The sequence below is a fragment of the Ambystoma mexicanum genome, chromosome 8, assembly GCF_040938575.1.
Source record: "Ambystoma mexicanum isolate Mex_15411 chromosome 8, UKY_AmexF1_1, whole genome shotgun sequence".
NCBI classification, from domain to species: domain Eukaryota; kingdom Metazoa; phylum Chordata; class Amphibia; order Caudata; family Ambystomatidae; genus Ambystoma; species Ambystoma mexicanum.
Genome location: NC_090929.1, coordinates 1,605,335,763 through 1,605,352,919, shown reverse-complemented (window position 1 = coordinate 1,605,352,919; position 17,157 = coordinate 1,605,335,763). Strand labels below are relative to the sequence as shown.

At 44.4% G+C, this 17,157-nt stretch overlaps 1 protein-coding gene across 2 annotated transcripts in view; it reads left to right on the top strand.

The window, feature by feature from the left end:
* The window catches only part of NRAP (nebulin related anchoring protein), a 515,982-nt gene that overhangs the window by 188,112 nt on the left and 310,713 nt on the right, over positions 1-17,157 (top strand). For both annotated transcript variants that reach the window (XM_069611850.1, XM_069611849.1), the window contains exons 10-11: positions 629-733; positions 9,022-9,138. In XM_069611850.1, the coding sequence (XP_069467951.1) occupies positions 629-733; positions 9,022-9,138 (222 nt within the window). The remainder of the gene's footprint in view (positions 1-628; positions 734-9,021; positions 9,139-17,157) is intronic.

Here is a 17,157-nt window from a genome sequence, read left to right as displayed (position 1 = left end):
CAACCTGAGAACAGGGATGCTATTGCCTTGCAAGCCACCAAAAAGTACAACCCGGCCCAGTTTTCAGCACTTCAGTAACGAACAGGAATGAGAAAAAATATACCTGTTACATATTTCAGTGGACCTTATTTGTATGCTCAAATGTAATTCTGAAAGCCCAATTTCGGTGTTGCCATTTGATGACTAGTCAAGCACAGTTAGTCCATTGTAAGCCAAGTTCAGGAGCCAGTGACCAGAGAAAGAAGGCCAGAGTTGAACAGGAATAGGGCCCAAAACTGGACAAAGGACGTTGACAAGGAGCAGATTAACTGTTGCTCCTTTGGTTGCAGTAGTGAACAGTATCCTGTGTTCCCCTTGACAAGCCAGGAGGGTAAAATGCATCTTCACATCTGTGCAAAAGCTTGCACATCCTATAGATCGATACGCGACCTTAAGAAAAACCATATACTGCAAGCGCTGGAAGCTTTATCTAAGCTACGGGTCCATAACTCTGATACCTGTTCACTGTTTGACATGGACCAATCGACAACCACCTGCACTTCAGGAAGTCGCTGAAGTCCATCGTGGCCCGTGAAGCGCTAGGAGGGGGTGTGTTTCGTGCCTAGACTCACTCTTGTGTCTTCCTCAGGACTACATGGAGGACTATGAAGAAAAGAGGGGCAAAGGCAGCTTCCCGGCTATGATCACGCCAGCTTATCAGCACGCCAAGAAAGCCAATGACTTGATCAGCGACGTGAGTAGCTAGCATGGATTTATGTCATTGTGTAGTTGTTTCACCTGTATATGTATTTACTTACTAAGATGCTGCATGCGGAATCGCTTCAGCGCACAGTACATTTAATGTAAAGTACAGCGGCTTTGTATAGCACCACTTCTGCCATTTCGGCGGCTTCCTAGCACTGGGTGCTGTTATAGGGGGAGGGGAAGTTATTGGGAAGACATGAAGAGGCAAGATGCAGAGCCCAGTGTGTTGATGAGTGCAGGCCGGAGTAAACTCTCAGCTCTGTGCGCTGGTATGTTTGTGGTGAGGGCACGTGGGTTACGTGTTTCCAGGAGGGAGCCCCAGATTCAGGCACCCATCATGATTTCCTACTAACGAGGTCTGCACCGAGAGCGAGGATGGGTCGAGGCTTGATGGAGGGCTTTGTGTGGCAAACTGTTGGGAGTGGTCTAGTGCTCAGACATTGTCAGTGTGTGTGGGAAAGAGGGGTACGGCGGGTGCTTACCTGCAGTGTGTGAGTGACTAACCGATGTGTGTGGTATGGGGTGGACAGTAGAATTGTGAGCAGTTTAGTGAGAGGCATGTTTTCTAAATCCATCATGTCCTCTGTTAGCGGAGCTACCAGGATGGCCAAACATTGATATGTTTAATTCCGCTCTGTTCTCTGTAAGTGGCCACAAGGGTTCCCAACAGATACTTGTTTCTAGTCTAACAGGACCACAAGGTGGGTCAACACATACATGATCCTAGTCTAGTAAGACCATGCGAATGCTCAACACACACATGATCCTATTCTAGTAAGACCATGCGAATGCTCAACACACACATGATCCTAGTGTAGTAAGACCATGTGAATGCTCAACACACACATGATGCTAGTGTAGTAAGACCATGCGAATGCTCAACACATACATGATCTTAGTTTAGTAAGACCATGCGAATGCTCAACACACACATGATCCTAGTGTAGTAAGACCATGCGAATGCTCAACACATACATGATCTTAGTTTAGTAAGACCATGCGAATGCTCAACACACACATGATCCTAGTGTAGTAAGACCATGTGAATGCTCAACACACACATGATGCTAGTGTAGTAAGACCATGCGAATGCTCAACACATACATGATCTTAGTTTAGTAAGACCATGCGAATGCTCAACACACACATGATCCTAGTGTAATAAGACCATGTGAATGCTCAACACACACATGATGCTAATTGAATAGGCATACAAAGAGGACTAACACATTCATGGTCCAAGTGTAGTAGGGCCATGCAAATGTCCAACACACGCATGATCCTAATTTAATAGGGATACAAAGATGTCCAACACATACCCGGTCTTAGTCTAATAGGAACAATGGAATACCCAACACAGAGAAAAAAAGAGGTATACCTTGTTTGTCTGCTATTAAAACAAGCTCATATTTGCAATGTGTCATATCCTCAGTGGCGTCTCTAGAAATTAGTATTGGGGGGGAGCAAACTAGGGGGCAAAAATACAATAAAGGGGAGCGGGGGCACAAGAAATAACGGTCAACAGGCCAACTGGTTTAACAAGCTGGTTTAAACAAAATGTGACATTAAGCATTTTCAGAGTAGGTTTAAGACAATACAAGTATTTCATCAAGTTAATGTGCACCCTAACCAGGTAACTCATGTTCAACAGTTGCAAAAATGCCTTATGCGCTCAGCAAGAGACTGCATTCTTTGAGCTCAAGCAGACATCACTCCCAGCAGAGATTGAGATTCAAATGATGTGTCGTTTGAGGTGGTACTTAGCAGAAGAGACATTGCTTTTATCTCAGCTTTAAATAATAGCCAGTCAAAAAGAGTTGCTGAGATATCACATATAGACTCCGCGTAATGGGGAGGAAAGGAGGCAACTGCTCCCTTCGTTCTTTAGCAATGGTTGCAGGAATCTCACTTTGCCCCCATATAATTGTTTGCAGTATTCATTTTCTAACTATACATTCCATTGGCGGCTGGTATATTTTTTAATTAGAGGGGTGTACATATTTGCCCAAATATACCAGGGCGACCGTGCGTAGTGAGGGAGCCTGAACCAATGAAGAGGTGCTGGGGATTTAAGCCCCAGAGAACATTTTTTAAATAATTAAAATACAGGCTTAAAATGGTGCATTTTACAGCACACTTTTATTGAAAAATTGGATAAAAATTAGAGGGGTGTACATATTTGCCCAAATATACCAGGGCGACCGTGCGTAGCGAGGGAGCCTGAACCAATCAAGAGGTGCTGGGGATTTAAGCCCCAGAGAACATTTTTTAAATAATTAAAATACAGGCTTAAAATGGTGCATTTTACAGCACACTTTTATTGAAAAATTGGATAAAAAGCAAACAGTTTGCTATTGGGTTTGTGGGGTAACTAGTAAAAAAATCCAATAGATGCAAATCACCAACAGTGCACAGGAGTATTTCCCCAACACATTTTCATTATGCATTTTCCCTCAACATATGCCAGTATAAAAAATAATTCACGCTGGATGCGCCCATACAGTTCCTTACTGGCTGTACCAATATATGCCAGAATTCTCCTAAAAGAACATACTTATGTTTGCTTTGCGCATAATGCTGGTAATTACACAATAAGAAAACATGCCCACACCTGTTCTGCCAATACATGGCAGTATCCCACATGAGAACATACTCAAGTTGACTTTGCTATTAAAAATCTCATGCCACACCACAAAATGAAAACATGCCCAAACTGGCTGCATCAAAATACCAGTCTAGCCACGTAATAACACTTATCGTGCTTCCTTTATCAAAGATGCCCAATACAAAATGCCATACCACAGTAAAAAATTGCTAGACTCGCTGCATAAAAATGCCAGTTTAGCCAGGTAATAACACTGATCATGCTTGCTTGCCAGCATAGCTACATAATAACCCTGATCACGCTTGCTTTATCAAAGATGCCTAATACAACATGTAGTGCCACATTAACAAATAGTTAGAGTGGCTGCACCAATATCCCAGACTAGCTACAGAATAACATGTATCATGCTTGCTTTATCAAAGATGCCCAAAGCCGAATGGCATACCAACATTTGAAATTACTAGACTGGCTGCACCAAAATGCCAGTCTAGTCATGTAATAACACTTATCAAGCTTGCTTTATCATAGATGCCCAATAAAAAAATGCCATGCTGCCCCCTGAGCCTCCCAGCGACTTGCACACAATGTGATTATGTGCATTCAAGGTGCTTGGGGGCCCAAGGGGCAGGCATGGTATTTTGTACTAGGCATTTTTCATAGATGCTCAGTACAAAATACCATAGTGGTCCCCTGGGCCACCAACACTTCACACAGGGAAGCTGATTTTGGAGTCTGGAGGGTGGTGTTGGTGGTGGTGGGGGGGTGATGCAAAAGAAAAACACCTGCCAAATTCTGCTATACAGCCCAGCACAAACACACGCAACCACACATTCACAAATTATTCACAGGCAGCATGCACTCGCTCATTAAAACATGCACCCATCGCTCATTACACACAACACAATATACAAACATACATACACATATTTAAATTAACTTACCTTCTGCCCTGGTCCTGAAGTTTCCTCCCAGCGCTCCAACTTCAACATTGCACAAACAGGAACCAGGAAGCAAAGAGCGCTTCCTAGTTCCTGCCCAGGCATGCAAGAGCTTGCACGCTGATGACAAAGCACCCAGTTCTGTTTGCTCTGTTTCTTCTTCTACGTTCCACCTTGGGAGGAGCAGGCTTCCCACCTGCACGATGCACCAGGTAGCTATCCACCATCTGGCAGCATCGAGGTAGGCCCCGTTGGACTTGTGTACTTGATATCTGCCATTGTATTGTGCACGGCGGTGCGCACCGCTTTCTAACTCCACTTGCCCTGTTGGGTTTCACTTTTCTCACGGATGTACCCCCGCCTCCATCTTCTTAACTGCTGGCCCCACTCAACCTTCTGGTGACCGGATCCCTGCGCCATTCCATCATGGGGGCCTGTTTCGCCCCTCAGCACCATAGTGCTGTGCTGTTACCCTTACTGCTTCCTGATTGGCTTCCTGCTCCATCTCCTGGGCTGTCCCGGCCTGGCTGGACCAGATAGTCCTCCCCAGCTCCTTCATCCCCGCAGCACATCATGATGAAGTCTCCTGGACCTTGGAGACAGACTGTGACGCCATGATCTTGGCCCAGCAGAACTTCATTCACCCCTGCAGATTTACTCATGAGTTGGCAGCTCACCTAAGTTGATTTCTCATGACTTTACATCTGCAGCCACTTTGTTTTCGTATCTAGTGTGTCTCTTCCTGCCCTCCTTCTCCCCCCCTCTCCTTCTACATGTCTCATGCACTTATCACTATCAGAAACGCTGACAGGCGCGTACGATTGTCTCATTGCTCTGTTCGTCTTACCCTACTGTGAGGCAAGATTGTCTGTAGTAACCCTGTGGGAGACTGCACCAGCCTTATCCTCTTGGCAATAGGTAACCCAACCTTTGGTATAGGCCTCTACTACACAAGTTGGTAGTGACTGAGCAGCCAGGCTTATCTCAAGAGGGGTCAGTGTGAGCTGTAGTGGGGTAACATAGAGGTTCACAGTGACAAGTATACAAATAACACTTATACTCAAGGTTTCTTATTTAAATACTTATTTATTAATTTTACAGTCAGTTTTAAAATAAGCCTTCTTTAGAAAGGGCATTATGCATCAACAAAATACACTTCAAGTATACACTCCTTCAGTTTCAGTTAAGTAAGTAGATAACCTTTTGGGATGCCACACACACCTCCTACACCCTGAGGTGACTTCAATAGCTAAGATACTGTGGACATGAGAATATCACTTTTACACTTAAATGCAATACTGAGGTTGTGGAAAAAGGACAAAGGTTAGGGAAGGAAACAAAGGTTAACAAGTTTCTCTCAGCAGGTAAGTACTTTTCAAACTCCCAATGAAGTATAGGTTAACCCTTACACAAAGTCAGAGGGTCAGACGAGTCTACAGGGACAGCCAATGTCAATTGAGCAAATTCTAGGTGAGCTGAGGCACTTCTTGAAGATAGCACAAAAGTCTTGCACAATGTTATAGAGAGCGTTTGTTTGGAAAAGAATCACTGTTTGGTCACAAGCTGGGAGGCCTGTGAAAAGCAAAGATGCAAGCAACGCTGCAAAGTACAGCAAATGCAAGTCTCCAGTGAGAGCAAGCAAGCTACACACAACAAGAGGTAAGTACCCCTAGTTAGACAGTACCTTAGGTCTTAAGAAGGGTCCAGCTGCCTTCTGTTCCTGTTGTAGTCCTGCAGATCCTGTTGTTCCTGGGCCTCAGTCATGGGGACAAGATTGAGGACGTCTGGGGACTCCTGCAATATTGTTTGAAGGTCGGCCACAGCAATGGGCTTACTCCAGATCAGCCGCACTTTGCGGATTCAACTACTCGCAAATAGCACCACTGCGGTTCTTGGACATCTTGAGGGCTCCCCTTGCTTCTGGGGTCCAGCACTCTGTTGAGGTGGCTCGGGCTTGGCTCATCCTGCTTCAAGGGAGTCCTTAGGCTCTTCCTGGAGCTCGAGTCTGCCTTAAAGACAATGCACCCGTTCCTGGTGTTCCTGTCCCCTGGCACTCGTTTCCAGCAGCAGCAAAGAAGTACAGCCAGCAGGGAGAGGGGTTCGTTTTGGGGTCAGTTGGTCCCACCAACCCAAGGGAAGAAGTCGTCCGTTCCGGGCTTCTCTAGTCGATACGAAAATTGGAGCTTCAGCACTGCAGCAGGGCTTCACCGGGCAAACCAACATTCCAGGAGGTGCAGCACGCTTTTCTTGCAGTTTCTTTCTTCGGTTCCTTCGTCCAGTGGTTTAACATTGCATCTTTTCTATGGAAGGAGAATTACCTCACGTCCTGTTAGACACAGCCCTCCAGTACTCTAGAAAGGATTAGCTTGTTTGCGTGATGGCTGTTCGCCTGACAAAGGGAAGGTGCCCACAAAGCGTGCTGGATCTTGTAATTCTGTTCTGCTGCTTTTACTATGGCCAAATGGAGAAATACAGACATGAGGATTTTTACATAAGGAGATTTTCTGCTCCAATGGACTTCCAGCACCAAATGCATTTAGCACTTTTAATTTTAATTTTCTGCACATACACTTATCACTTTTTAGATGAGCCCAATATTTATCATTAATTGCATTTTAAATAGACTAAAGTTTTTCAATTATCTCTTGAGTAAAAATAGATTTGAACAATAAAAAAAAAATGTAAGCTGATGTGATCATTTAATAATTAAAAAACGATCTGGTCTGCCTCTTCTTTTTCTAATGTAGCATTTTATGGATCCTGTTCCACCATCCTAGATGCACTGTCTCTGCCTTCTCTGCCTCTTTCTCCTCCTCACCTCCCCCTCTGCTGATGTCTGCAGGGTACAGGGGCACATGTGCCATGCTCCTGGCAGACATGCATGTGCTGTGCAGTGTGCTATAAAACAATAGGTTCCGGACACTATAATCCACACCATGTGTGCACTGTCTTTGCCGGTTATATGTGATATTACCAAAGCAAATTTCAGAGTGGTACATTTGACTGCAACCAAAATACTGAAAACATACTGAATTTTCTTTTTTTTAGTTTGGGGGAGGGGCCCCCACAAAACCCCCTGTTTTTCTGTCCTTATAACCCCACCCAAACCCATGCCAACGCATTTTAACCCCTTGCCTCACTACCCTATATATATTTATTTAATATTTTCGGTATTTGTCGATATTATGGTTGCAGTGAAATGTACCACTCTGAAATTTGCTTCGGTAAATTGGCTGGGTACCAGTCACAGTCACATCACAGTGACTCAGGAGGCAAAGTGGTACCCAGTCAATTTACCAAAGCAAATTTCAAAGTGTACATTTCACTGCAACTATAACGCCGAAAATACCAAACATATTAAATAAATTTAAAAAAATGAACATTTGGTATTTTGGTTGTGGTGAAATGTACCACTCTGACAAGTCATGCAGTGACAGACAGATATAGCCTTTATGTATTTGTATCATGGCTACAGTACTCATTTTAACTCGGAAAGCTCGGGTTAAATGCAGGAAACATCTCTGCCACAAATGCAAATGAAGTCTGTCCCTGTTTGCCTTATTTATTTATATATTGTTTAGATTGGTTTCTAAGCGCGGGATGGGGATTTGAACCTGTGTTGCGCTGCTTTGTCTTGCTTCCAAGTCAAACCGTTGCCTCTGAGCTATACTTCCTCCCCGAAAGTGTCCTGCACATCTCTCCAGGTGAATATTCCAAGGCCGAAGGTTGGCAAACACCCTTTGGGAAGGTGGAAGATGCAGTACTGGGGGGCTTGGTCCTTCCTTCCAGTGTTTAAAGCATTCACATGTTAATATCTCTGCCCTCTCTTATGCTCTGATAATTGGCCATGTGCACATAGCAGGCAGTTTGGTTTGTTTAATTATTTGTGTTGCGCACCAGACCCGTGGGTATCAGGGCGCATTGCATAAGAGAGCTTACAGCTTAGTTACATATCAGAACAGACCCATACATATGAATTATACAGGAAAGAAGGCATATACATCCTGTAGATACAAATAGATCAAGAAGGAAAAAGAAGATATATAGAAATATGCAAAAGTCAGCAAAAAATCTGGCTAGAAAGATTCATGAATCACGGGCAGGTAGAATGGGTTGCTTAGAGGACACTCTATCTAAGTTTATTTACAGTGTAGAGGAAGGGTCTATTTGTAGTATAATAGCGAGGCAAGGCATTACTTGTCAGAGTCTTTGAACCTTCCTATGAGGTTCTGGCGGAAGTTTGGGTAAGATTGATCTGCTCGCAGTGGAGGGGGTAGGGAGTTCCAGAATTGAACTGCCTTGACCGGGAAGCTGCGACCCCTGACTCTGGAAAGTTTAAATCTTGGGACTGAGAGGTAGTTGGTGCTAGATAATCTGGTGGGTCTTGTAGAGGATTTTCTTGTGAGTCTCTCTGTGAAATAGCAGGGTGCAGCATTGTTCAGGCATTTATATGTGAGTGAAGCAACTTTTAGCTGGATTTTGTCGTTGTGTGTCGTTGAAAGCCAGTTATTTAATCTTCTGGTCTCACAGATAGGTTCTCTCCTATCAATTCCAAGTGCCGCTCTAAGGGCATTGTTCTGGAGGGTTTGGATTTTAAGGGTGCCCCCCAGACAGCAACCCCTATTCACGTAGTTTGACCTCCCTATTCCCGAATCCAAAACCGATTGTTTGAGATGACTTAATCCCACCCGAATCGCATCTTCTAACTAGACACATCTTCTCTTTCCCTGACAGATAAAGTACAGGAAGGACTACTTGTCCATGAAAGGACCAGCGCAATACCATCACCTGGCAACACAAGATAATTTAGTTCTCAAACAAGCCCAGAGTGTGAATAAACTCGTCAGTGAGGTAAGTGGTCACAAGAGCGTGTGAGGTTCCACTAATAGGGCATGCGTGATTTGCAGGGTGCTGATAGATAAACAAGCACTGGCAAAGCCAATAGTTTGGGAGGATGTATATAAATTTGCCAGGTTAGGCCATCAGTTGTTCAGCTACTGCCAGCATTATCAGGGTTTCTCATCAAAGGGTATGTAGCATAATGCATGCAGATTTGTATAACCATGACCCCTGCATGGAAATTAAAATAGAGAATAAGGGTGAAATTGACTTAGTTTCATTAGGGTGAAATTGACTTATTTTCTTGGTCACATGAAGTCTGTGCTGTTTGTTTCTTATGATGTATTGGATATTTGTTACTCTCATTATTGGCATCAATACCTTAGTTACTCAAGCCATTGCCATCTAATTCCCAAGTAGTCACATCATTGTTAAAGCTATGCCCAGTCAACATAGTGCTGCCGGGTTGTTCAATTAGAAAAGCACTGTCAGTTCTGCCCTTCATGTGCAAAATGGGCATTATGGAACCTATTATGCCCACTTAGTGTAGCAGTGCTATATTCCATTATGGCCAGCAAGGGGGACAGTGGCAGCAACAAGTGTTTCAGGGTGCAGAAAAGAGACAGAACAGCAGTACCAGCATCTATATAAAGACATATTGTAATGCTTGTGAGATTTGACAGAAGACCTTCTCAGGATGGGCCCAATCGCAAATGTCACAGATGACCTCAAGGACACGCCAACTATCGAAGATCGTTTAAGGGTTTCTATTTGTTCAGTAGTCAAGGGGCTCTCTGAGGGCCGTCCCTCTCTATCTCGTCTACAGACGGCGTTACCTCCATAACTCAGGGTTCCCTCAACCCCGGGATGGTCCCTAGATATCGGTAACCCCTACTATCTATAGCCTGTCTTGCTAACTGTGATGGCCTAAAGTTGAGGCCGTATCTGTTTAAGTCTCCCTCTGGGAACAATTAGGTGGGCCCAAGGGGATTTAGGTTGGATTGTTGTGACTTTCTGACACTTAGACCCCAGTTGCTCTTACCCTTACATGATGACTACTCCTTGCCCTAGGTTTTGCTGTCACGCTCCCTGGTCTCCTCCTGCACTCCTCGTCCTACTCCATCTACTGTCTCTGCTTTATCGCCCTCAGCACTTCATCTTCTGTCCCTCTGATGTTCCTCCCTACAGTCTGCCTCCACCCTGCAATCTTACTCCTTACTACTCTCTCTCCCCTTTCCCCAGCTTCTACTCCTCCCACCTCAGCACACCACTACTACTCTCCTCGCCAAACCTCTACAAAATCAATGCCTGACATCAAGAAGCTCCTTCGTAGAGAGACCCTCCACACCTCAATTTATAAACCGAAGTGGGACGGCTTATTGGGTCATTTTAATCAGACTGTGAAAAATCCACTTTTGTGGAAATTGATCAGTGAAGATGAACGAAAGTGGAATGAACTACTGCCATGGATCCTTTTTTCACCATGATGAAGGTGCCTCAGCCTTCCATTGGGTTTTTACCTTTCGAGCTGGTCTATGGGTGAGAACAGAATCCTGAGACATCTTGGATATGCTGCTAGGAAGGTTGCAAGTATCAGGATGACACCGGCCAGAATGTCGCTCAATTTTTCAAGGAAAGACTGGTTGATGAAAGAGATTATACATCAGTATCTACAGGACCGTCAGGAGAAGAGGACATGCCTATATGATCGCCAAGCTCACCTGAGGATGTACTTAGTCAGAGAGTAGGTACTGCCCCCCCCTCCCCAAATTGGAGAACAAACTCATTGGCAAGTGGCGCAGACCCTATATAGTCACTGAGGTCCTCAGCGATCTGAATTATTACATTTGACAGAAAGACTACCTGGAAAACCTCATAGATCTACCACATTAACTAGTTGAAAGCCTGGAAGTAACCAGATGATCCTGAATTGCAACAGAGATTTCTGCTGCGCTACCGGAAACTATACTAGATAACCTGAAACCACACCACGCAGCGGACCGGCAGGACTACCTATGAATTTGTGCACAGACTAGAGAGTCCACCTAGCAAAGTGGTCCATATTCAAGCCTACAGATTTCCAGAAGGCAGACAGAAAGCAGTGCAAGACAAAGTTTGAAAGATGCTGGAGCTGAGCATTATTGAAGCTTCCCTGTGAGAGTGGTCATCACCTATTGTCCGTGTGCACAAGCCAGAAAGTGCCAAGAGGTTATGCATTGACTTTGTGCATTTCCCAATCCCAGAATCAATGGGCCTCATTACGAGGTTGGCAACCCCGTAACTCTGTTTCCGCCGCCTGAGATCCTGGTGCCACTGGGACATTACAATTCCCGGTGGCCCGGGATGTCAGGCGGTGGAAAATGTTAGTCCCCATTCCTCTGGAGTCCAATTGGACTCCAGAGGAATGGGCACTTGGAAGCACCGGCACCATTGGTGCTGGTGCTTCTGTGACAACTGTGCCTACAGATAGTGCAAGAGCTTTTGACAATGATAGGGAGGGGGTGGGGAAGAAAATGAGATAGATAATCGGCTACATTACTATGCCTGACGACAATTGAGGTAGTGCCAGAATTTAACAATAGGTAGGTGGGGGGGAACTGGAGTAAGGGAGAAGGAGAAGAACAAAACAGGCAGCTATCATACTAGGCCTGTCGACATTTCAGATAGTACTGGAGGGGGAGAGGGAGGAGAAAACAAATGAGGGGGACGGAGGGGAGAGGAGACAAACAAGCTGCTATCAAACGGGTCAGGAGACATTAGTGATAGAGTAAGAGCTATAGACAAAGATAAGGAGGAGAGGGGAGGAGGGTAGTTTAGGAAAATGAGACAGACAAGCAGCTACATTACTATGCCTGATGGTGATTTAGGTAGTGCCGGAATTTAACAATAGGAGGTGTTAAGTGACCTCAATTCACCACTCCAACTAAGTCAATGCCGAGTCTGGGATGCCCAAGGGAAGCCCTTAATTATATATTTTTATGACAAGTTCATAGATCTGGATGATAAACCCTTGTATAACACCCCTCTCTATGAATCCCCCTGACCTCACTGAGCCAAGAAGTAGGTTTGTTTTGCAAATTAAAAGATTTATTTGAAAAATTAAACAAGTTATATATCACACTTGTATAAATGAATTAATATTTGATAGCACACTTATGAATATGACAGTGATCAACAATGGATATTATTACACTAGCACACTTTTTTAAATTACTTAGGAGTTGGTATAGAGAGGATAAGGTAGCTGAGAATGCTTTTATGGTTTCAAGGAAATGCAATGCTGGAAAAGTATGCAGCACAGAAATAACTAAGATGGTTTCCACAAGAGATAATATGATCACTTTTTCTTTTGACAATTCACTCCCCCCATTGCAATATAAGGAGATGGAAGGAGAGCACACCATTTTCAGGAATGCAATCAAATGCAATACCAATTCAGTTCCCCCCTAGCAAGCTTAGAGCAACAGGGATGATTTTAAAACACAGGCAAAAATACTTAAATGTGATTTGCAAAGAAGTGAAAATATGCTAAAAAGGATTTTAATTCCCTATAGGAGATTCAGGGTAGGTGATATCTACTTAAGATTGGTTCAGATCATCACTCTCAGTGATTCATGAGGGGTTATCAGGTTGAAAATGGATTTCAGCAGTTGCAAGCAAAAGTAAGCGATTATGACTGGTGGAGAAATTTGATTCAAATTGCAATTCGCGGCACTTTTTCCGAGTGCGTCGAGCGCGATTACGGAAAGACTTTAAATCTCGTTCTAGCACTTATGATTCAAAAGATACGGACGATTTTGTGGGGGTAGATTTCAGAAATGAAATAATATTTCAGAATGGCAAATGACACTTTCACAGGTTTGAAATCACAGAATGGACACACGATTTCTATGCAGTTCTAAATAGGTTGAAATGGTTTGAATTAGATTATTTTAAACTAAGAGATTGGTTTTGCACAGCTCTGGCTGAATACTGACTCCTAATTTTGGAAGGAATGGGCCTTGTCACAGATCTGGTCAACAGGTTTAGCTGTGGTTCTCTCTGCTCTGCTGGTCTGGATCTCTGGTTCTGGCAAAAGTTCTGGCACTGCACAGTGGTCTGGTCTGGTCTCTGGTTTTGGCAAAAGTTCTTGGCACTGCACAGCAGTCTGGGCTGATCTCTGGTTTCTGGGTTCTGGCACAGGGTTCTAGCCAGAATCAAACAGCTCGCCCGGCTGTTGAATAGTTTGGTTAGGTTGCTGGATTCTGAGGCCTCTGAAGGATTCAGGTTGTGGACTAGGCTTCTCTGCTACAAGTTCTGAAGTCTGGATTCTAAGTTCTGGTTCTGGAGTCTGGTTTTCTAAGTTCTGGTCTCTGAATATTGTCTGGATTTGAAGTCGTCCGGCAAAGTGCTTCGCAAGAAAGTGGAAAGAGCAGTCCCTACCTGGGTTTCAGTGGGTCTTTTTATGTCTTTTGAAAGTGGGTGGGAAGGCTGACTTTCTATGCCAAACCCTCTGAGGATCCTGATAGGCTACAGGATTCTCTATCGCCTGACTGGGGAACAGAGTTGTGAGTCATCCAGTGTCCTTTTTATGGCATACAGAAAGAACACTCCCCTTCTCACTTTGCACAAAAATCTATTTTTGACTTAAATGCATATTTATCTATGTACAGTTTTTCTAATATTATATGTCCAGTTAACATATTTTCTGTAGCACCAAACCATCCGAACCATTTCTTTGTAAGATGTCGTGTCCACTTCTGACAGAATTCTGCCCTTTTCATCCAGAACACAACCTCTAAACTTTTCCAAAATTTACACAAATGTGCACAAGGAATATGGGCATCAGTTGATGTCAGATTTTTAACATACATACATTTGGAGTAATACCATATTTTCCGCTACTACCCCCCAGAACATACCACAGAGTCCTAACACCTCTTAAAATGTGCACAGAAAAATCACAGGAATCGATATTATTGATATAATTTTGATAATTGTGTACTATGAATTATCCATCTTTCTAAAATTATGCTCTGGCCCTGAGGGGTGTGGTTTCCCAAAGCACATGGGGGAATTTCTGGTTTGTCCACTTCCTCCAAGCTCAGCTGGCTCACAGAGGCAGTGCCCCTCCCATTTCCTTCCAAGAGGAAGCCATTTACGACCCCCTGATTTAGAAATTGCTTGGAGCAAAGGGAAGTTCATTGTTCTGTTTTCCTGCAGTCCAAGGCACCCCTCCCCTGATTCAATCAGAGAGGTGTGATCTCCTTTTGGTGGGGCAGCAGAAGGGAGGCCAGGCCTGTGAATACAGTTGCTGGGCAAGTTTCAACTCCTGTCGGGGGTAGTTGCCGGGCAGAATTCAATCCCTTTAAGCCAGGCTGCAGCCAAATGTCACTTTTGTTCCCATTTTTCTTCATTCAAATCAAACTTACAATTTTGACACATGCAGCTAGAATGCTGATTCGAAGTTCAAAACTATGACATTTAAACAGTTGCAACCTATGTGACACTCCAAAGTAAATCACTCATTTATTTTAAACATTTCGATTTTAGTGGCTTTAAGTGCAATTTCACTTAAGCTGCTGACATCCACAGCTCAGCCAGTTTTGTTATGAACATTATTTTAGGCTCTTCATCTTTCCAGATTTTTTATGCACACAAGACTTCATTCTGCCAGATGTCTGATGGTGTTCAGTAAGATTTTTGAATATCTTGCGATGTTTGAAATAGGCATTTTGAGCTTTCATTTAGAGAAACAAAGGTGATTTCAAAGCGCTTTTTGACCTAACAGGCACTGCTGTTTTTCCTTTGGCACCACGTTTCACTCATGGTGCTTCTGGCCCTTCACGCTCGCACTGGTGGGTGGCAAGTCAGGCAACCATTTTGGTGTGTGCAAAAACTGTGCGGTTTTTCTGGATTCTGGCGCGAATGTGGGCTTTTCGGCCATCTTGGATTTTCTAAGACCACGGCACCAAATGTTGTAGCATAATGATTCAAACGTGGGTCAAGACACCTGACAAGCCCCCCCCCGCCCGACTGCAGTTTGATTTCGAGTCGAGGGGGAGGCGGGTGCAAAGGATGTTTTGATCCACTCGCTGGGATGTCCGCATCATCTACTTCTGATTCCGCAGATGGCACAGTTCAGCATCTTTTCCTCCATCAGGGTGGATCGATCAGTTCTCCTTTGCCGGTCCTGATGGGAGTATTGGGCGGTACCCCGGGCCCCTCAGATCTTTTCCCCCGGTCCCTGGGTCGTCCTCCTTAGTCAGTCTCCATGGTTTCATCTCTCCTAGGATGACAAAGCAAAAGCGGCAGAAACATATTCGTAGACATTTCCCCACCACTATTGATGGTGGGGTGAACATATACATTTTATACATCAGGAGACATTTGCATTCAAGAATCATAGGATTTTATAGGCTATATGTGGAATATTTTAGGGTTGGACTTGTATTAATCTGGAGCGGTCCCCTCTGGGATTGCAGAGGACTCCTCCAGTTGCTGCAGAGCATGCTTGGGATGGCAACACTTTAGCTGATTTATATGGACCCATTTGTCTTACCCTTCCGCCAAACTACCCCTGGGGATGCGGATCTTGTGGGCTACTGGGGAGATCTTGTCTACAATTTCAAAAGGTCCCTTCAATGTAGGCAGAAATTTCCGCTGTTTGGCCTGGTTCCTTTGGAGATTGTATAGATTAAACCGGTCCCCTACATTGTATTCTTTCCTAGTAGTCTTCAAATCATAGTGAGTCTTCTTGCTATCGGCTGACCTTTCTAGGTTTCGCTGAGCATAGGCAAAAGCATGTTGGAGGTGTTTCCTTAAATTTTCAACATACTCATGCGTTGTGGAGGCATTGATCAACGTTTGCTCTTGGGTCCTGTAGAACAAATGCTGGGGAAGCACCATCCTGCGTCCAGTCATCAGCTCAAACGGTGACATTTTGGTTGCAGATGAAGGGGTAGATCTGATGGCCATTAGGACCGGAGGTAATCAGATATCCCAACTTGGCCCAGAATCTGCCACAAACTTTTTAAGATGCTCACAATGGTTTGGTTGTAACGTTCTACTTCACCAGAAGAGGCTGGCCGGTAAGCAATGTGTAGCTTCCTTTTAACCCCCAGTATCTCCCACATCTTTGTCATTACTTCGCTGGTGAAATGGCTGCCTCTTTCTGACTCAATCCTTTGGGGTAGACCAAAACGGGAAAAGATGTGGTTAATCATAAGGGCAGCTGCTGCTTCTGGCTTGCAGTTTGGGGCCGGGAGACATTCCACCCATTTTGGCAGTGTCATCCCCCTCTTTTGGAGAGGTGCACGGTGTGTGAGGGATGTTGGCTGAAATTGTGCACACACAAGACACCCCTTCAATTATTGGTCGAGGTCCTGCCCCATGTGTGGCCAGTATGCAACCTCTCTTAAGATCTCAAGTGTTGTATGAAACCCCCTATGACCGGCGTGGCCGCATCATAGGCGTGACTTAACATCAGGCTTCGGAATGAGGTAGGAACCACCCACTGATCATGGCCAGCTTGGGATTTCCTTACCAACAAACTTTCTTGGATTCGGAACATTTTTGGACATTTCATCAACACTCTAAGGTCCTCTTTCCCAATGTAATCGGTATCCGTCAGGGGAAAGTTCTCAGGGTCCTCAATGTGTTGGTAAAACCAATTATTGGATCCCCCTTCTGAGCCGTAATCAAATCAGCATTTGGGGTCTCCTTACTAAATTGTGCAGTTGAAAAATCATTGTGGGCATTTGTCTGGGACCTAGTGATAGCAGTGACCTGGATTTCCCTCAACAGGGACTCAATCTCTATTAGATTCCCTTGGATGGCCCCGGTTTTGGCCAGCTGATCAGCTAAGTCATTTCCAGTTTTGTCTGGTCCCTCTACTTTGGAATGACCCTTGATTCTCTTCCAGTCGATGGTCATCCCATTCACAGTGACCAGATCATCAATGTTTTGAATTAACTTCCCATGTTTCAAGGGTTTGTTATTAGCACATAACATGCCTCTGGGTTTCCAATTAACCAGGTGCTCCACGAACCC